The sequence below is a fragment of the Branchiostoma floridae genome, chromosome 9 (assembly GCF_000003815.2).
Source record: "Branchiostoma floridae strain S238N-H82 chromosome 9, Bfl_VNyyK, whole genome shotgun sequence".
Classification (NCBI taxonomy): domain Eukaryota; kingdom Metazoa; phylum Chordata; class Leptocardii; order Amphioxiformes; family Branchiostomatidae; genus Branchiostoma; species Branchiostoma floridae.
In genome coordinates this window covers 4,766,027-4,786,999 of record NC_049987.1, presented here as the reverse complement: position 1 = coordinate 4,786,999, position 20,973 = coordinate 4,766,027, and the positions used below count along the sequence as shown (strand labels likewise).

At 40.7% G+C, this 20,973-nt stretch overlaps 2 protein-coding genes across 2 annotated transcripts in view; both read left to right on the top strand.

Moving 5' to 3' along the window:
* The first annotated feature begins 1,097 nt into the window (after window positions 1-1,097).
* Window positions 1,098-4,100, top strand: LOC118423249. The gene is made up of 2 exons (XM_035831328.1): window positions 1,098-1,261; window positions 3,264-4,100. The coding sequence occupies exons 1-2, from the start codon at window positions 1,188-1,190 to the stop codon at window positions 3,964-3,966; spliced, it is 777 nt and encodes a 258-aa protein (XP_035687221.1). The 5' UTR covers window positions 1,098-1,187; the 3' UTR covers window positions 3,967-4,100.
* Window positions 4,101-4,790: 690 nt separating this feature from the next.
* LOC118423233 (translocation protein SEC63 homolog) overlaps window positions 4,791-20,973 on the top strand; it is a 19,220-nt gene continuing 3,037 nt past the window's right edge. The window contains exons 1-20 of the mRNA XM_035831303.1: window positions 4,791-4,959; window positions 6,663-6,762; window positions 7,402-7,516; window positions 8,226-8,338; window positions 8,614-8,675; window positions 9,901-10,010; window positions 11,013-11,121; window positions 11,673-11,767; window positions 12,386-12,521; window positions 13,207-13,299; window positions 13,838-13,983; window positions 14,476-14,528; window positions 14,998-15,092; window positions 15,768-15,850; window positions 16,504-16,587; window positions 17,356-17,496; window positions 18,376-18,516; window positions 19,132-19,230; window positions 19,927-20,025; window positions 20,722-20,826. Coding sequence (XP_035687196.1) covers window positions 4,836-4,959; window positions 6,663-6,762; window positions 7,402-7,516; window positions 8,226-8,338; window positions 8,614-8,675; window positions 9,901-10,010; window positions 11,013-11,121; window positions 11,673-11,767; window positions 12,386-12,521; window positions 13,207-13,299; window positions 13,838-13,983; window positions 14,476-14,528; window positions 14,998-15,092; window positions 15,768-15,850; window positions 16,504-16,587; window positions 17,356-17,496; window positions 18,376-18,516; window positions 19,132-19,230; window positions 19,927-20,025; window positions 20,722-20,826 — 2,103 coding nt within the window. The 5' untranslated portion in view covers window positions 4,791-4,835. The remainder of the gene's footprint in view (window positions 4,960-6,662; window positions 6,763-7,401; window positions 7,517-8,225; window positions 8,339-8,613; window positions 8,676-9,900; window positions 10,011-11,012; window positions 11,122-11,672; window positions 11,768-12,385; window positions 12,522-13,206; window positions 13,300-13,837; window positions 13,984-14,475; window positions 14,529-14,997; window positions 15,093-15,767; window positions 15,851-16,503; window positions 16,588-17,355; window positions 17,497-18,375; window positions 18,517-19,131; window positions 19,231-19,926; window positions 20,026-20,721; window positions 20,827-20,973) is intronic.

The window sequence follows — 20,973 nt, the reverse complement described above, 5'->3', positions numbered from 1 at the left end:
CCGGATAAAGGTTCCCCCTAGCTAAGCGCGCTAATACCCCCTTCACATTAGGCGCGATTCGATCGGACGACGAGTCTGCGAGTTCTAATTTACGAGGAGGCATGACCCTGCTGCCGACGAAGAAATGGCTGAGTTCCCCCTTCCCGTCAGGGCCATACCTCCTCGTAATTTAGAGCTCGCAGACTCATCGTCCGATCGAATCGCGCCTAATGTGAAGGGGGTATTAGCGCGGTTAGCTAGGGGGAACCTTTATCCGGGAATATCTCGGCAACAAAGTACAATCTTTTAATGCGGTTTGCGGATTACAAAAGGTACCAATGATCTTTCCAAGGATACCAAGTCCAGTTGAGTATCAGCCAAAGAAAGTAGTTTCAACCAGTAATCGTAGAATTCGGCCATGCTCCAGTCCTACGCAGAAGGACCACAGTCGTGTCAAAACTCCTTGTGGTCCCAATAGGCAGTTAGCTAGCCGTTGGGGGCCGTGCATAGGAGGATGAATTCGGCAAAAAAACACACGAGGAACTGGCCAGAGACCAGAGAACATGCGCGGCCGACGAACTCGTCTGGTAGTAAAACTCACCTGGCAAATTAAAATTACTCTCCCTATGATAGCCAGCGTCGTCAGTCTGGTAGAATCTACAAAGGAAGGGTATGTCATCCCGTAAGGGGCGGTATAACACCAACGGTGCGGTTAAACCACGTAGCTCAACCACCTTATTCGATGTACCCGTTTTATACACATCTACCAACACATAGGAATGCACAGGCAACCATACTCACTTTACCACACTCAGCAGCTCGAGTATAACTTGAAAATACAAGTGGACAGCTAACACTTCGAGGACTTATTGTACGTTTAATTATGTATGTTATGATCTATTTGTTTGCACTTCATAAAAAATTAAGAATTGACACCAACTTAACTGATTTGACGGAAATCCGGTCCCTAGATTTCAAGTCTTGTTCTAGCGGAGTAAGGTAACTGTAACTTTGTTAGAAATGGCTTGTGGAATGCGCAATGCATCATGGGAAACTCGCGCTATCTGAAAGTAGTTCTGGAACGTCACAAACGTTTCCGTGAAACGTAAACACTGTTTTTAGCGGAGTAAACAAAAGCGCCTACGCTTGTTAAACACGCTTACGCTTGTTAAATACAAAATCCTCGTATTTACGTACTCTATATCACTATGGGTTGTACGAACACGAAGAATCAGGTTCACCCGGTGAACATTAATGCGGTGCCGCAATACAGGGAGTCATGGTAAGTAAAAATTAGGTGAAACAAGGAGGTTAAATATTTAACATCCTCAATTGGTTGAAGCGAACACGACTACAAAGTTTTCAAATGCGCTAGGTATATATTCTCTCTCCATTGTCACGATAATTCAGGCCTCACGTAGATTGGTGTATGTATAATGTAGACAGACGAAAGGTATAGCTTCTTCATACATTGTATATAAAACTCATATAAACTGCATGGATAGTAGGATTGTTTTGTAGCAGGGAAACCATAGGTAAACATACCAACGTTTCGTCAGTTCTACTACTGATAGCGGGACGTAGAACCAGTCATGGGTTGCAAAATAACCATACAGAACCATTGGGAGCTATATATGTTAATTTGGCTGTGTAAAAAAGCTAAGAATTCTGATATCTGGTAATTTTCCAGCCTGATCAAACCATTTATGGTCGTGATGATACATTTAACTTTATTTTGGAAACAAACAGCAACTTGTTAGAAAACGTACAGTAGCCCAATTCTAAGTGGGGGCGAGCGGAGAAGGGTTGACTACCAACTTTCTGACGAAAATTGCTGTCAGTACTATTTATTTCATAGATACATTCATTAACTACATGTATACGAGGCTTCTACAGATTTTATTACCTTCGCCAAGAAGGTTATATTTTGGGTATCGTTTGTAGGTATGTATGTATGTATGTTTTGAGATTTGACGATTTGTACGTACATTTTCTATAGTGTTCGACGTAACGTTAACAAACAAGTACCGATTTCGTTACACACGTTGCATGCTTAGATGCTTGGTGTTTTCTCGTTTCTGTTTTAGGAGTTGTGATAGGGTTACCGAAGGTAGAAACAGTTATTGTTTTCAACTTTCTTATTATTAAATGTATTGCAACGTTATATGTAACGTTAGGTAATGTAATGTGTTAGTTGTCTATAGTATTTCGACAGTCTTCTTTCATACTAGACTGTAGTGGTATACTCACTTTTCTGCGTTTCTGTTTTCGTCCTCTGTACTTCATTCATTAACGCTAGTTGACCTTTATTCGCGGGGTTACCTATATCTGTTTTCAAAAACAAGGTAGAGTCGATTCCGAGTCACCGAGAGGGTTTTGAAATAATATTTGTAATAAGTTTGAACTATTCTAAGCAAAAGAATATTTCAGTCACTGAAGTTCTAAATTGTTCAAACAATTGAAAATGAAAGTTTGAACATGTTTGAACCTATCTATATATGTTGGAAACATTGAGAAATTAATGGTACAAACATCTCTTTATTTAGAACAATTTAGAAACATCTATATGTTTTTGTTATTGTTGGAACATGTGATCATATGTTCCAACAATTTGCGTCATTTTTTTCCTCCATAAAAACTTTTATTACCCCAATAAACAAAGCTGCTAAGATGGGCCTTTTGTTTGGGTCTTGTATTTTTAGATTTTCTTTAGTAGACACTAGTTGCTCTTTTGTGAAAAGCTGTCAGACATGCAGACACAATTTCCTGTACTTCGCAGGGATGTAGCTGCTAGTAGTAACGGATATAAAGTGATTGGTTTCAAACTGCAACGTTTTCAAAATATTGTAGTTTGAAAGTACCGCCTTTGTCCTTTTCGTCCTCTCCCTAATACCCCTGTCACATTTGGCGAAAATCGATCGGACGACGATTTTGCGGCGATCGCCCGAGCCTCGCTTACAATTATAACTTTATTGCATAACAATTATACAAGGTACAAAGAATGGCTTATATGTGACAGGGACGGTTTTCAGGTGAAAAATACGCGCAAGCCTCTGTCGATCTTAAATATGACTGACCTTCCATCGATACGCCCGAAGATCGTGGATAATGTGACAGGGGTATAAGTACTAAATTTGTAAGATTAACGTAAATAACGGATACAGGTTACCCCTCGAATAAAGGTGAACACGCATTGAAAAGACTCTCACCGTCTCTTCAATGTGAGTGCTTATCCGGAATACAATGTAGATGGCATAAGGTGATGATATCTTCTGTGATTGCAGGTATGATCGGAAGGTGAGGAAACGGGCCAGAAAGCTCAATGCCAGCTTGAGGAAGTGCTTCGGACGACAGTCCAAGGTTGCGGGCTCTGATGAACCCAGTGTGCCGGCAGCAGAAAAGAACGAGGACGCACTGTCAGACACCGTCAGCGTTTCTGACTCTGAGATCTCAGACGTCTCTACGCTTTGGCTGTCAGATACTGGTAGTTGCTCGTCGACGTCATCTTTTGTGCCCCCCGTTGTGTCCGTCACGGATCTCCCTGCTTCCCCGCCCCAATTCAAGATCGACCCGGTTCCACGGGATGGGAACTGCCTTTTTGAGGCAGCCGCCAGACAACTCGGTAGAGGAGACCCCAGCATCGCCATCACCGCACAGCAGCTTCGCGAAGATCTTGTGCGGTACATCAGGGCTCACTCTGAGAAGTTTGCCATAGCTGCAGCTGTCCCGGGCGGTTTCTGGGCGTTTATACGGGAGCTGAACAACTTATCCCGGCAGGGCCACTGGTGCTCCGACGTGGCAGACATCCTGCCAATCGCTTTGGCTGACTACACCTCGAGAATAGTCGTCCTGATCACCGGGAATCCGGACATGCCGTACATCTTCCTGCCGCCAGAGGGCGAGGAGTCAGGCACTCCCCTGTACTTGGCGTACTACAATAACCCTGGGGGCCAGCATTACGATGCCGTCAAGTTAGTGGAAGGCTGAGGGACTGGATCGGCCTCGGGGTGGGGGGTGGGGGAGCCGGGGTACTGGCCGGGCCGATTCGTAGCGGGAGGAAAGGGAGTGAAGACGGTCTGAACCGGAGGGAAAGAAAGTACTCATCATGGGATCCGGAGAGTGGAACTGGAGTGAGTATGAAATTCGTATCATTCACAACTAAGGATGTATAGCGTCTACTTCTTCAAGTTATGTAAATCCAGTTCTAATTTGCATAATTGATATTTATCTACATTATCATGTGACTCTTTTCAGTACACATCTGGCAAATCGTGATGCTCATTAATTATGCAAATTAACTGCTCATCAATTATGCAAATTAATTTTGTGCCTACCTTACCATGCAAGTTTAATATCACCTAGGCTTTCTGCATGAAAAAAATGATAACGATCGGTTAACAGTTTGTTGAGATCCTTGTTGTGTTTTTTTCGTCTCGGGTTTTGAAACATAGCCATAAATAAAAGGTACCTTTGTAAAAAAAAAACTTGTCTGTCCCAAGAGCTATCTACCACTGCAAAATCACGACCACAACCGGTCCAAAGCACGACATATCAAAACCGGAAGTTCGCTACAGTACCTCCGAAGGCCGCTAGGGCGTCCATAATTTTTATCGAACCTGATCATCGTTTTCTCGACCACCTGCAAAATATCACCAGCATCTATCCAAAGCTTCACGAGTTATACTGTTCACATACACACACACAGAGTGACACACACATACACGCACACACGTCGAAGTATGGTTTGCGTAGACTGCGTAATAATAGATTGGCGAAATGGGCCACCGTAGAAAATGTGATGCGAATCGTTTGCGACGAATTGCGTGGTCTGTTTCCTCCAGAGAGACCGATTCAAGATGGCGGGTGCTCAGTTCGAGTATGACGAAAGCGGAGGAACTTTTCTCTATTTCCTAACGTCCGTATGGATCCTGTTCCTGTTACCTATAACGTATTATCTGTGGCCCAAGGGACAAGTAGAAGGTACAGTGGCTTTCTTGTTTCTTGCTTTGAATCGAGTGGTTTCCCGAAGTTTTGTGAAACGCCCATGTTGTCTACATGTGTGTTACGTGGACATAAGGTTGCCATGTTTCGTTCCAGGAAGCCATTATAAAATGTTTACTTTTGAAATATGTCTCAATTATCTCAAAATGATATCCCCAATAGTCCTACTTAAGCCCCAGAACACTAATATATGATCGCAAGAGCGCTACGTGGCTTTTATTATCAGTTTTATTGCAATTATAAGTGTTTCATGATTAATAATTAAAACGACTGTTTGGCAAAAAATTTGCATAGTTGATGAGGGAATTTTTCAAAGGCTCCTTGAAAAATAAGAAAATGACATTGTGTCGGTCGTATTGAAAATTTATTTAGGTAATATTAGTATTTATTATTAGTGCCAACAAATTATGAATTGATACAGAATATGCCAATGTAGGTCATGTACTGTAAGTGTAAATGGGGGAAATATTCAGGACAAGTGAAGACAACTTTGTATGCTAATAGGTCAATTATCTAACCCCAGTTGTCTCCTGAAGTACAACAGTAGGGCTTAAAGGCACCCAGAGCATTTTTTTGTAGTCTTTTCAAATTTAATTTTCAAGTCATTTTTATTTTTTTTACACACAGTAAGCTTAAATAATATGTCATTGCATATCGACCTTTATGAGCAAAGATGAGACGTCGTTGGGTTGTGAGAACTCAGTCATTGAAAATCTGAGCGCTGCATGTGCCATTATTTCAAATTTGCGGAACGCACACGAACATAACCAATGAATCCCGAACACTTCCGAAGGTGTCGTCACTTGTTCGAATAAGGTTTCGATTTGTGAACGGGCGAATCAGATTCAATTTGCTCGGTGACCTCATGTGTTCGAAAATCTCCGAAAAGTACCAACGTCCGACGGGAAACCGTTAGTGTAAAATATATATGGTAACGGATCACAACACTGAACTGTAATTTTATTTCACAAAAAGTTTCATTTTGGACTGTCTACTCCAGTCTTTGTCATATTATAAGCAACAGATTTCCACTGGTACTGAAACTGCACTTCTTTGACCTCAGACAATTCAGGAAATTTGGCAATTTGAAGCCCTTGCAAAGACCCTTTTTTGCTTTTTTTATTTTCCAGGTCAGTATGCCATGTGTGCTCTGACATCAGATGTCAGATTTATGCCATAATGGCTTATGCAATTATGCCATTTTATTTCTAATGGGGTAAATGGGAAATGGTTTGGGTTTTCAAAATTCTATGCAGGTTCTGATCATGACTTATGCAATTTGCCGTCATGCAATTAGCTACTCACTACTTAAAATGTAATTTGAATAGACTGTCACTGAGCAGTTCAAAAGGTACCAGTAAATAATACTAAGTACTAGTAAATGTCTTTACCATCCGGTATCTATGGCAACATAGTGGGATCCTGTGAAACAGATCATCAGTCAGTGTTTTGGCCCAGAACCAGAAGGGCCTTGGTTCAAAACCTCAGACATGCCCCAATGTTGTGCCTTTGGGAAAGTCAGTTTACTTTAAATGTACAACTTGTACATTGTAAAGTGACACTAGTTGGTGTGGATGCAAATTCTGACCAATCAGAAGGAGTGATAAACTCTGGGCTGGCGGGAATCTATGTGTTACAGTGTTTTACGATTTCATCTATTCCTTCTTTTATGTTTCTTACAGAAGAGAAACGACTACAGAAGCTGGAAAAGGTGCACAGCCACAGTTTGTGGTACCAACTCAAACTCAACAAGACACGCTCCAAAGCCAAGTCAACTGCAAAGTATGCCAAAGATTCTGTCATTGATTGAAATATCGTAATATGTACTTTGGTTTATTATGTCATACCAAGGCCGCAATAACATTCTTTGTCAGTTTATGTCATACATTATGTACCTGGGCCACAATAACATTCAATACGGGTGTTCTGGATTGGGTGATAACTTGGGTCATCACATGGGCTCTACTGTTACCATATTGGCATCTATAGAAGACATTGCTAGTTCACCAAGTTCACTTCTGTTGAAAATTTGAATACTGGTTTTGGACGTTGGAATTGCCATTCCTACAATTTCATGTTTGAGGACACCAAATCTGCTCAACTTTTGGCGCATTTCACATTGACTTTGTGTATTTTTTTGGGTATGTTAGAATATATGTGATTCAGAAGTGTTGGCATGTATGTATATTACGATATGTTATGGAAATCTTTATTGACACGACAAAAGTACAGCGACTTTCGTAAGGTCTATAACAACTAAACAGACATATTATGGCTATATTTGCCTACTTGTACACAGTAAGTGTTATTGCCTTCCAGAATGTAGTTGAATTTATCTTGTCAGAGAATACATGTAGCACATACTGATTTGTTAAGCACCATTTTGATACTCATTTCCTAACATCTGATATATTCTAACAGGAAAGTCATATTGACGATTGGATGGCTCATCTTCCTTATCCTGGCCTACAAGTCATCACAAGTCGAGAGAGACCATGTGGAATATGACCCATACGAGATCCTTCAAATAGACAGAGTAAGGCCTTTCATTTGTGGACCTAAACACTTTGAATATTTGCATATACCTCAAAGTTCACCCAAATGAATTTTATGGATGACATCCTCTACCAGGCTTTTAGCCAAGCATGCGTCAAGGCGTCATTTGGACGAGCCTTTCTTAGAATAACAAGAAATTGGACACACTAGATGCCCTTACACTTGGGAGCAGATCGTCTGACAAGCATGAAATTCTGATTGACCAGGGATGTCACTAGGTCATTTGTGGTCACAGTCTTCTACTGTGACCTCTCTGGCAGTAATTTTGCCCCTCAGGATACCTTAGAATTCACCATTTAAACTTAAAATTCTCTTAAACTCTGCACCATGGAAGGTGGATGCCCTGGACCCCCTACAATAGTAGCAATACACAAAATGAAATTTTGGCTTCCCTATGATAAAACCCCAGCTAAAAACATGTCCTCTACAGACTCCAAGTCCAAGTTTACTTTCTCGTCAAGTAGACCATCTCCTAAGGGAAAAAAGTTGGCAATGAATTAATTTTGAATTGATTAGGTTAATACCAACATCTTTAATGCTACAAATACCAGTTGTGCAAAGCAATATTTGCCAAAAAGTCTTTGAAAGAAGAGTTTGCTTTCATGATGCTTATTTTTCACAAATGAGTATTGGCAGGTATGTGACATTGTGAGTTACTATCTTAATGAATCTTCCTAAATCCTTTTCAGGGAGCCAGCCAGGCTGACATTCGTCGCCAGTATCGCTCTCTCAGTCTCACGCACCATCCCGATAAAGGCGGAGACGAAGACACCTTTCGGAGGATTGCTAAGGCATATCAGGCGTAAGTAAAAGCTGCAAGGTATATCAGATTTGATTTTCCTTTAATTGAAGTACCCATCTGTACTTTGGGAGAAATAATGCGGACAGAAATAAGCAATTGGTAATTCTACAGACTCAAAATATTTTTCCTGATTCATATGAGTCATATATTCCTAAACCAAACACAGAAAAAAAAAACAGAAAAAAATATTCTTGCCTTGATTTCTAAAAATTTTAAATTATTTCATCTCATAGCATTAATGAAGTTAATCTGATGATATCTTCTCCCACCTTTAGGTTAACTGATGAAGAAACAAGGAAGAACTGGGAGGAATATGGAAACCCAGACGGACCACAAGGTAAAATTTGTAAATTGTAATCTTTGACAATTCTTGACCTTTTTTTGTGCACACAATTTCAACATGATACTGCAACGTGGAAGAAATTCTGGTAGCCACGATCTCTACACAAACATGTATGTACATGTGTACCAGTTTGTAACTCAATTGGCTGTACTTATCAGAGCATGTCGTTCGATCTGTTAAAATCAAGTAGAGTAATATTGTCAGGGCTCGAAATTAACATAGTCCCATAGTCCCGGGGCATCAAAAAATTTAGTCCGGGAACACTAAAAATCACTTTGGGACCTTTTTTGGGACGGTATAAAAATGATCAATATCAGAATGTAAACCAATCATACGTTTGTCAGGGGCGTGACCTAGCTTTTGGTTCCCAGTCCTAAGGCCCCCAAATTTTATATGTGACTGTGCAATTACAGTGCACGTTTGATCTGCAAATACACTAAATTTAACATCTATATATAGTACCATTATTGATGATATTATTACACAAAATACAAATTTTTCCACAGACAAAAACCTACTTCTGCCCAACTTCCACTTGTTTTGCTACTAAAGGTACAGTGGTCCTGTAGTCTACAGTACCAATGCTATTACACAAAATACAAATTTTTCCACAGACAAAAAACTTTCTTCCCAACTTCCACTTGTTATGTTTGGTTTGTCTCAAATTTCTGGAGATATGTGGGACTGTTTGTCTAATAATAGATCAGACAAGACACGTTTGAATCTGCATTGATTTTGAGTTTATTGTAATTGACAATTAGTTAATATAGATAGAAAGATTGTACTCTGAGTCTGACTCAACTTTATTGTTGTGATACGGGACTTCCTAAAAACCTGCTTGGGACCATCCATCCTCACTTCGGGACGGTTGGAATTTATTTTTGGGAACACTTCTGGGACAATAGAGAAAACAGTTAATTTCGGGGCCTGATTGTGTGAATATGTAACCAGTGTGCCGACTGAAATCATATAAAGGTGGAACTGAATTTTGTGACTTGTGGACCACTTTTACAAGAGCCATATATCAACAATGCTTACAACTTTTAGATTGTTACAGCTTCCACAATACAATACAATACTACGAATCTTGTAAATTTGAAGGTCCCTTCCTTTCTGTCTTTCATGGCGATCAATCAGCAATCGCTGTGCGTAGTGACCGGAAACCCCACAATTGTATGAAAACCTGATGAGTTTTATTCTCTTGTTTCTTTTTTTGTAGCTACAACATTTGGGATTGCTCTTCCCTCCTGGATTGTGGACAGTAAGAACTCCATGTGGGTGCTGGCAGCGTATGGAGTCGCCTTCATGGTCATCATGCCTGTTGCTGTGGTAAGTTTGACTGACTTAACAATGGCTCCACCCCTTAGGCATTGCCAAAAACTCTCATCATGCCTGTTTGCTGTGGTAAGTTTTTAGATCTGATAATGGCTCCACCCCTGTGGGATTGCCAAAAACTCTAATGTCTGTTGTAAGTTTGAAGAACTTCAAACTCTCCTCATACCAGTAGCTGTGGTAACTTAAGTTTCACGGTGTTGATAATGGCTCTGCCCCTGGGTTGTTGCCCAAAACTCTCATCATGCCTGTTGCTATGGTAAGTTTGACAGTCTTTAAAACTCTGTTTTCAATCAAGTGTTTAGTCAAAGCCAACATTTCAGTGACCATCTGTCACCTTCCTCTTGGCTGGTTCTGTTAGACACTACCCGATACAACTTAATGTCATGTTTAAGACTGCATTCTTAAAAAATAGATAAATATTTGTCATTCTAATCTTAGTATTCCTGCTGGTCAATATCTAAAGTATATACAACTACTTTGCTCTAGGGAATGCATTGCAAGATATTATGAACTACCTATCATTGTATATACATGAGCAGGGTTGTAGCCAGCCAGAAATCATTTTCCTTCCCCTCGATTTTGAATGGCTTTAGTGCTGCATTCCTACGGGGTCCGGGGGCATGCTCCCAAGGACAATTTTGAAATCTAGACCCTCTGAAATGCTATTTCCTGCATTTTGAGGGTTGAATTTTGCTCAAAGAGGACGGAATGGGCAAAATTTTTTCCCGTCCCCAGCTGCAAAATTCCATCAAAGGACGGGTGCTGGCTACAACCCTGTACATATGTAAATATTGTTTGTTTGTTACCACATCTGCCAGCAGCAACATGTACATGTACTTGTAGTGTGAAACAGAACCAGTTAGAGTTGCTGCAAAGAAGGTGACAGACTTTCACCAAATGTTGGTCTCGAATAAAACACTTGATTGTGTGCAAAGCACATTGTTGTCCAGTGACTTACCAACCTGAAACTTTATGTGCCTTCCTTTTCTTTTACAGGGCACTTGGTGGTATCGCTCCATCAAATATAGTGCTGACCAAGTCTTGTTGGACACCACTCAACTGTATTATTACTTCTTCAACAAAACTCCCAATATGAATGTCAAAAGTAAGTTTCTTCCTGCCATTGTATTCTACAGGTCTTTAAGATTTTGTTTGATTACTCCTTTAAGATTTTTGTACTATTTAATGTGGAATGATGATGATGATGATGAACCCTTCAGGAATGTTAAGATTAAGAACAGTCGTAGGATAATCCTTCTCCTGTAGGCAGAGCATTGCCCATGTCCTACATATATTATATTGTAATATACTCTGCTTAACTGCGCTGAAGTTTCCACTTTTGTTGGCAGGGCCTCTATCTAGATGTCAGCCAATCAGAGAATTGCCTTAGTGTTTTCTTAACTAAAGGTAAAGCCTAGTTTTGATTGGCTAACAGCTGCTTAGAAGCCCCACCCACAAGAGTGGAAACAGCCCAGTTTAGCATAATCTACCAAGAAAATGTGACTGTTATAATGATTCAGATTTTGTTGTTGCTTTGACAGAGTAAAAAGGTGTAGAAATGACCAGGCTAAGCCTACTGCCAAATGAAAAAAATCTTTATTGATAAAAATGAATTTTTAACCAAAAATGTCTATTCTGTACTTTGTTCTTGTTTAGGAGCTGTGATGATTCTTGCAGCATCGTTTGAGTTTGAAAAAGGTCATAACCACGAAGTAATGGAGAGGCCCAGCGACAATGTTGAACTTCCACAGGTAAAGTAACACAAATATCATCACTTTAAGTGTCATTCAAGTTTATATTCTAGGCAATATCACATAATGTAGGGATATCCCTGTAGCTCAACTGGTAGCAGCCTCTGGGTAACTGGGAAGAACATCTCTGTTGGGGCTATACCTGTATTTCAGAAGTGATGTTAAATGGGGTTACATGTTCAAAAAGGTGTGATCTGTAAAAATGCTTGTTTTCCTGCTGTTATTGTCTCTGAAAGCTTGTGAATCATCTACTACAAGTTGCAAAATCGCTGAAATTTGTGTGATCTTTTTGGCAAGACGATCAGCCATTACTGATGTATTTTCTTCTTTAAGTGTAAACATTTATGTTATGGATCTTTTGGTGCTGTTTTATACTACATGTGCCTGTGTTGTACTAAGTTTCGGTTTCTTGCACTGTTTTCAGGTACTCTTTCCATATATCTGAGGAATAACGTCATAAAATTACACTGAGTCTCCCAACTTTGGCAACAACTCAAAGCATCATTTGGATTTTGTAGAGTTTAAAAGGTGCTTACTTATGAACAAAATACAGTCAGTGTAAAACATTCTGTTATTAAGATGCAGTTTAACCATTTTTTTCTTTTTTCGTTTATCCAGCTGATGCGAGAGTTAAGTCAGCTGAATGAGAAGAGTAAAGAGCGCCCCCTGTGCTATCCCTACAGCATTAAGGCTCGCTGTCTGGTCCACGCTCACTTCAGCAGGATTGACCTGCCTCCCAAGACTCTGGAGCTGGGTAAGCATAAGTCTTGTCAGTTGAAGTGTATCGCACAGGTCTTGGATGTCCCTGTAGCTCAACTGGTAGCAGCATCACAGTTGAGCTCATCGTTCCAATTGGTAACTGGGAGACCCTGGTTCAAATCTTGTAAAGGGCATCTTGGTTGGGACTGCAAACGTCTTTGGGAAGGGACATACAAGGGGTCCCATATTAGAGGAGGTGCCTCAAGCAAGTATAAGGGGAAGGGTTAGCAAGTAGCAACCTCTCTATTTGAAAATATACCTAAAATTGTTGTCATGAAATTGTTGTCTTGAGTGCTTTAACCAGGGCTCGAAATACTGGGTGCACCCAAAATTGGAACTGTGCTGTGTGCACCCAATTTTTTTCAGTGGGTGCACTGGGTGCACCCAAATATTTTCTCAGATTTATGTATGGAAAGATATCATGTATGCTAGTATACATCATATTCTTGACATCTAAGTGTTAGAAAGATAATGAAAATGTCCGTCATGTTACTTGTATAAGAATTTGATAGCTTGTAACTAAGTTTTGTTATTAGGTTTTCTTGACATTCTACTTAAATTTAAGTGGTGCACCCAAATTTTTTTTGGTGCACCCAATTTGTTAAGCTGGGTGCACCAGTGCGCCTAATCCCAAAATTGAATTTCGAGCCCTGTTTAACTGATGATGTTTTGTGTTTCAGACCGCCAGCTGATCCTAAGGAAGTGTCCCACACTGGTACAGGAGATGGTTCAGGTGGTGGCTCAGCTGGTGGCACTGGCTCATGCTGGAAGAGGTATGCTCAGTTTTCTCTTGCCATAAAGTTTGCAGTGGATGTATGTTTTGGACTTTCATGGTGTCACCCCTTCACTGCAAAGTTTATGAAAACCACTGCAAACACTTTCGTTCTGTCCAGGACTGTCTCCGACTCTAAATTTTTTCCCGTCCCACTCATTGTTTGGGAGCCCATGCTATTGATTTTCCTTCAACCTTAGACCTTCTTAAATTTTATGCTCAGGAAAGTAGATTTTTATACTTCATGATTCGGTATTTTGTATCTGTATCCGGATATATCTGGCACAGATATACATGCCCTGTGTGCTGTGCCCGGATATACATGTATCCAGGATAGCGTATTCTCCCCAAGTAGCAGTTTGCGCGCATGTGGCGCATGAACCCAGGAGGTTAGGGACTTCAGCCTTGTTCGGAGGTTTTTTTTTTGAGGTCATCGGCCAACCCTGGCACTGATAGCATTTTATAGGGCTGAAACTCTGGCAGCTTAGGGTTAATGGTACCTGTATACAGCGTGACACAGAACGTCTTTCTTTCCCTAGTGTCGAACCTCCCCCGTCTGGAGACGATAGAGAACTGCATGAAGCTGTCCCAGATGACAGTACAGGGCCTGTGGGACAACAAGTCCCCCCTGCTGCAGCTGCCTCACATCAGGGAGGACAACCTGCGCCACTTTGTGTCCAAGAGAGTAGGTCAAACTATCATTCTGGACTGCTGTCTACTTCTGGAAAACTTTATTTTTGTCTGTCGTAGATTGACCAAATTACATGACATTGTATTAATTAATATCTACAGGGATGTTGCAACAAAAAATTACTAAGGTTGTGTAAAAGAAAAATCTACTGTCCTATCGACCTACCAACCTAGGTGAAATTATTTTCGGAAGGGATATGGGCGGTACTGCAGAATCCCTAAGAATCCTTACAATGTCAGCCAGACTTGTACATATAGAATTATAGACTTATAAGACTCATTAGGACTTGTAATGTAAACTGTACCTCTGTTACATGTACAAAATGTCTATACGTTGTCTGACCCCTTGCCTCTTCCCCGAAAAGCGGCCTGCCGGCTGATTTGAGCTTTCATGAATGCTCGAACAAACAAACATACATTCTTGGAACCTCTGACAGAATGAGTAAGGTTGAGATCACTTTCACACCACACATATTTTTATCTTCAGAGAAACGTCCGCAGCATCCGACAGCTCGCGACCATGGATGAAAAGGACAGAAGGTGAGATGGACCACTTTGCTAGATTTTGTATTGATCAACTTTTGTGAGAAATCTGAAATTTCAATCTTATGACTCAGTTATCATGACTAATCCCTAGTGGGCACAAGATTGTTACAAATGTAGGTCCCAGCTTTGATTCCTGGCATTCCTGGCTAGAAGTTGTGCACTTTACATGACTTTCCTCACTTCACCCTGGTGTTAAAATGGGTACCTCGGTTGAGAAAGTAAAAGGTGGTGGAAGGATAGTCATGGGCTCCACCCTCCAATACTGTACCCTAGACACAGTGGATAACAACCCACTACGCCTTTGGCTTCAAAAAGACCAAAGGACTATCTTTACCTTTTGTGCCTGACTCGAAGCATAAAGTTCGCAGCTGCATGTTTGAGTTTAAGTTCTTGTGATCTATATGACTTTTTGCACATATTACATAGAATGCATGTGCCATTGTTGTGTTCTTTGCTTCTCCAGGGCTTTACTGAGGAACATGACAGATGAAGAGTATGAGGATGTTATGGAAGTCATCAAGAACTTCCCCATTGTGGAGATGGATGTGCAGTCTCTAGGTTAGTCCTACATGTGTTTGTGATATGCAAACATCCAAACATTGGAATGCAATGATGTTAAGAAGTGTTACGATAGTAGATGCAGTTTGATCAGTGACAACCAGTACTGTGGAAAGCAACAGATGTGTCTGTCTGTAGCACACTTGCCCGATCACTAGTAGGTGATTGCTGACTGGCTGTGAGTAGAGGTGTTCCGTTTCTGTACAGTACATTATGTATCTATAGTGCTACTGCAAACTCAAAACCACTTTGAAAGCTCCATTTTATTCCTACCGCATTACAGTATATTGTTTGCATACATGTACAAAATGTTTCATCACAAGCTGGTAGTAGAAACCAGGGTCAAGAAGTTGCTCTTTTCTTGAAAGTTTTAACATTTGATCAATATCATTTGACCACAAGTATTCTAGCCTGGTATCCAGCCATTATTATAGTTCCCAAGTCTCTTCTGTTCTCTTCCCTAATACTTGCAGAGAGGATAGAGGAGACTCGGGAACTATCGTGGCTGGATACCAGGCTAAAATTATCTAGTACCATGTATTCTAAGGCACAGACTTATAGCATTATACATTGTGTACTAGACATAGAGCATAGACTTAATGAGTAGATATATGGCACAGTATTAGAACATGAAATTCAATGTATAATTTATACTGTCTCATGTTTTTTCCTTAGTACTGGATGATGAGGATACGTACACCATCACTGCTGGAGCCATAGTCACTGTGAACTGTAAACTCAAACGGCAGAGTATGGAAGTAAGTGCTATATGATTGATACGTCTGAAATCGTTCAGTATCACTGATAGTGATAGGTAAGCCCAGCTCAGCATAGCCAATAAAAAAAGTATGTGTTATTAAAGGCAACCTAAGCAATATCACATTGTTAAAAGTGGAAATATTCTGCATAAGGCAGTCTGTATAATAGTGACATCTAATGCACTATTTTAGCACATTTACATCATTATTTCATAAATTGAGCCGTTAAAAACAGCGCGGGAATGAGTTGTACAAGGATTCCAGATCAAGTCCTTATTAAGGAATATCCTCGTGCAACTTGTCTCTAGGCTGTTTTTAACCGCTCAAAGTATCAAATTATGATGTAAATGTGAGAACACAGTGCTGCCGGTAGATGTCAATATCATGTAGATTGCCTTATTCAGAATATTTCCACTTTGACGCTGTAATATTGCTTAGGTTGCCTTTAATTACAGGGCTAAACATAGTCAGGTGATAACAAATTTTGGCCAGATTGAAAGAATACGCTTCTTCTGTTCTGTTTAGGCAAGTATTGGAATATGTAAAGTTTAGTCTTCACTCATAATCATTACATAATTTACCAACACAGGTGAAACTTAATGCTGATACACCTGTGTATTAGGTCTGATTTTATGTCTGTTTCCTACATATAGTCTGTAGTCAGCCAAGGTGTGGAGGAGCCACCAGCTGCTGAGGTTGATGAAGAACCAGAGGAGGAGGAACAACCAGAGAAAGTGGTAGGACTCTTGTTACTCTGTGACTGGGGCTGGGTACCTGTATGGTGTACCGGTACAAAACTGTTTTTTCTCATTGGACCGGTCCGGAAAAACTGGACCTGAAAAAATTTGGTGGACCGAATGTTGGACCTATTGGAAAATGAACACACTATATGATCAGGCATTCACATGTTTGGGGGCTTACCGGTCGAAGAAAATAACAAGGGCAAAGCAGAGTAGAGTCTATAGTCATTTCTACCAAGTTTTACATTCAATTGTATAGAGGCATTTAGCCTTCTAGGATTTCAAAATGCCAGTGGAAGTCGAATACCTAACAAAACAGAGTTCTTTGTACTTTCTACGAGATGGACCATTGTTTTGAGTATCGTTCATTCACAAGTTCTCACATACAGAATCAGGTCCAGGTTCAGGTCTGAACCTGGACTTGATCCTATGGACCTGAACCGGACTTTTCTGTACCGGTACCCACCCCTATCTGTGACTGGAGGGTAACCTCTGTCGACAAAGTATTGTAGTCGGTGTATGTCTTGAGTGTTCGCACCTATATCTCTATGTTCCGTGTTAAGGTGTTAATGAAAGTTTGTATCCTGTGATGTGTTGCTTTTATTGTTCTCCAGGTCTCAGATCCATACATCTGTACTGACTTAACGTTAGAGTTGAACATGCGGAATCCAAGGTTGCTCAACATTATAGTTTTGTCAGGTTGTGCACATGGGTATCTGCCAGCAGTAGCACATTTTGTGATCTCTTCTCCCTTAAACCCTGCAGGTTAACAAACCCAAACCCTGGCAGAAGAACCGGAAGGGGAAGCAGAAGGCAGGGAAGGCCAAGAAGAAGCCCAACAAGGCCCAGCAGAACAAGAAACAGCAGCAAAACGGAGCACTTCCGCTGAAGGAAGCAGAAAACAACGTCAGTTCTGATTAGATTTGAATATTTTTCTAGTCTAGTAGAGGCAGGGATCATGCCAGGGACCTACATTTTGTACTCATGTACGTTGTATTGTAACTGGGAAGTGTATCTAAGCTGGGTCCTAAGCTGGGGTTTATGTTTGTACATGAACCATTGTCTTCATATCAAGGCGTAGTAAAATAGCGGTAGTTCACTGTCCTTCTTTAACTGCTTTCCGTAAAGTAAGCTGAGAAATCAAAACTGAATCTAACATATGCATGCATGATGACAAAATTCTTTGTAGTCACTTGATAACATAAGTTTTTGGTACGTCGGTGTAGGTTAGACATCCAGGTAATAAGATACGCCAAAAATAGTTACTCAAGCAACTGGATATGGTTTTGAAACGGTCAGACATTTCGGATAGAATCCACTATCCTTCGTCAGTGACACTGAAGAGATCTAGGAGAAACAGGTCTTTTATACTCTAACTATGACTCACACTCACTCACTCCCCGGTTTAACGTCTGTTGTTCCCCAACCTGTGGGGCAATTTCGGTTGTCCAATAGGAAAAGTTGTAAGACAGTTCAGACTGAGTTAAGTTTTTGTTTTTGGTGTTTTAGATGTTTTTGCCTTTCACAGGTTCTGTTACTGCAGGTGCTACATACCTATGTATATGTGTGAATGCTTTTCAGTTTGTGACCAGTTGTTATTAGCAACACCTAGCTGAAGTTTGTAACAGAACCAGTTAGAATTGCCCTAAAAGTCACCCAAACACGACGGTCTTGAATAAAGCACTTGGTTATGTACAAAAAATCTCGCTATCCAGTGACTTACCAACCTGATGAAACTGTTCACAACTGAAGCTCACATGTCACCATCCTGTCTATGATTGACAGAGGATACAGGAGGTGAAGGCTGGTAAAGACGAGGACTCCTCCAACTCTGACTCGGAGGATGAGGCAGATCGGGACAACATGGATGATGATGGAAGCGGCAGCGACAACGACGGACAGAGACAATCAGAAGATGATGATGATGTAAGACAGCTTACTGCTTCTGATTCTTTAAGACTTTTCAAGAGGACATTTCCTATCTCAGTCACAAAGTTGATCTTAATAATTTTACATTGGCTTTTAGGGTTCTAGCCTGGATTTTATTTAGTGTAATTCTAAGGGCAAAGCAACCAATCTGGGGGGATGGTGTGGAAGGGGGGTCATGGCCCTTCTGCAATAAGATTACAATGTATGTTCTGAGTAAAAAGTTGCCAATGTATAAGGGTACCCATGAGGTGACTGAACTGTTAACATCACATGTAATTTGAAGGATTTTTCTGTCTGGAGTGGCATATCATCATCTTTACTATTTGATTGACATTGTTCAACTAATTTGAAGTAAAAATTGTAAATTAGCTTAGTGGTCCTCATTTTAGCATGGTGGTCACAAATTGTAGTGCAGTGGCCCAATACGCTAAAAATGCACTAGCTACATGTAAAACCCTGGCTTTAATTCAGTAGCAACACAGTGACTGTAATTTTCGATAAAGTCCTTTTATCTTAAATCCAGCTCTTTGGTTGAGTCTAGGTATTAGCCGGCTGTGACTAATTGACTGTTACATGTTTATAATGATGTCTGATAATTTGTGTTCTATGTAGAGCTGGGATGCCCTCCAGGCCAGGATTAACAGGAAGGAGAAAGTGCTGGAGACCAAGTCCAAGATCAGCCATACGGTCCATGCACCCTTCTTTCCTGAGGTACATACATGTACATGCATGCTGTTTGTTTTGCATGTAGACTGTAAATGCATTGAAGTTTGTGGGGATTTAATTTTGCGGTAAAGGGAAAAAGGACTGTGGATTTAAGTTCCTGGTAGCACCATGCACTGTATTCCCTTGCTGGCATGGAAAATGTTTGCGATGGTTGTAAGGTTGCAGCGAAGTGGCCACCGTGAAAACCGCGAACATTAAACCACCGCGAAAGTTTCTCCATTTACAGTACTGGTTAAACAACCTCGAGGCATAACACACCAGGTCAATGAGCAACTGTTAGGAGTCATTATCATGGCAAAAGCCACAAATTTCATTCAGATTTGTTGCATTAGTCTTACTAACACTGGTCCGTGCACAGCTGCTACAAATGTAATAATACGCTTTTTTCGTAGCAGTATCAAAGATGATGATGATGATTTTAAAAATGCACTAACCTGCATATGCAGGTGGTATTTCGAGCCCTGTTGTTCCTCCCCAATTTAAGAAGCTATCTGGTTTTTCCTAGCCTGACTACGTATAAAGTCACGCTCCTAGCGGCCAATCCTACAGTTGCTGCCATCTCGGGAGGGGTCATTAACCCCAGCCAGCAAGAGATTGTGTAAACAAAGGTTATGTTCTATCCAACTTTCTACCATTTTTACATGCTGGACTGATTTGTGAATGTCTTTGTTCTTGCTTCAGGAGAAACAGGAGTGGTGGTGGCTGTATGTGGCAGACAGGAAAAAGCACTCCCTGATCACGGCACCCTGTATGGTCACCTGCCTTCAGGAGGAGGAGGAGGTAGGATCACCTTTAAAAACATCCAGACATCATCGGCTTGGACAAGTTTTCAAAAAATTCACTTGTCCTATTGGGCATTAGTACATAGAAATTTGAATGAAATACACTTCCAGCAATGGAGTTCTTTTATTACTAGCTCTATTTTTTCCATGTAACCAACGACTCAGGCCATGACTGAGAAGTAACCTGGTATATCAAAATGTCACTCATGAACAAAAGTTACAATCGGGCAATTGGGTAGGACATGAGCTTGCCCGATCTGCACTTTTACTTGCCGGGGACAATGGCCTTGTGGACTTGTACAACCTTGCATCAAGTTCACTGAGGAACATGTTTTCTGTGCATAAAAAATTTATGTGTACAAAAAGTTTCTCGTCAGCAAAATGTTACCCCATGATCTTGTTAAAAAAAAGAATATAGACACCCTGCATGCCCGCCATATTGTACATTTGAAGCCTGCTTTGTGCTGATTGGCTGGTAGTAAGGCATGTTCATTAATATTCATGAGCAAGACTGTTCAATAGTGCAATGAGCAGGGTGAATAAGCAGAGGTGAATCTGGAAGAGTTTCCAATGCAAATCATGTTTAGATAGGTTCTTATGGTAAGACGATACTATAGAAAAAAGCTGCTGTCCTTTGTGTAGCAAAGCTTGGTCCCATGTACATTAAATGTATTGCTTGTTTTTCCGTTGTCAGGTTGAGTTGAAGTTTGCTGCCCCAGACAAGCCTGGGACCTACCAGTACACCGTCTGTATCAGATCAGACTCCTACCTGGACTTTGATACCATGAAGACTATAAAGGTAATTCTTACGTACCTATAGCTAGTCCCTGGTTCTAATCCATTGGTAGCTTAAGGAGTTAAAAGTTTAACTTATGTCCTTCTTGAACCAAACGGTGCCTTGGGCAGTGCCCCTTTCTTTCTCTGTATCCCTAGGCCAAACATGCAC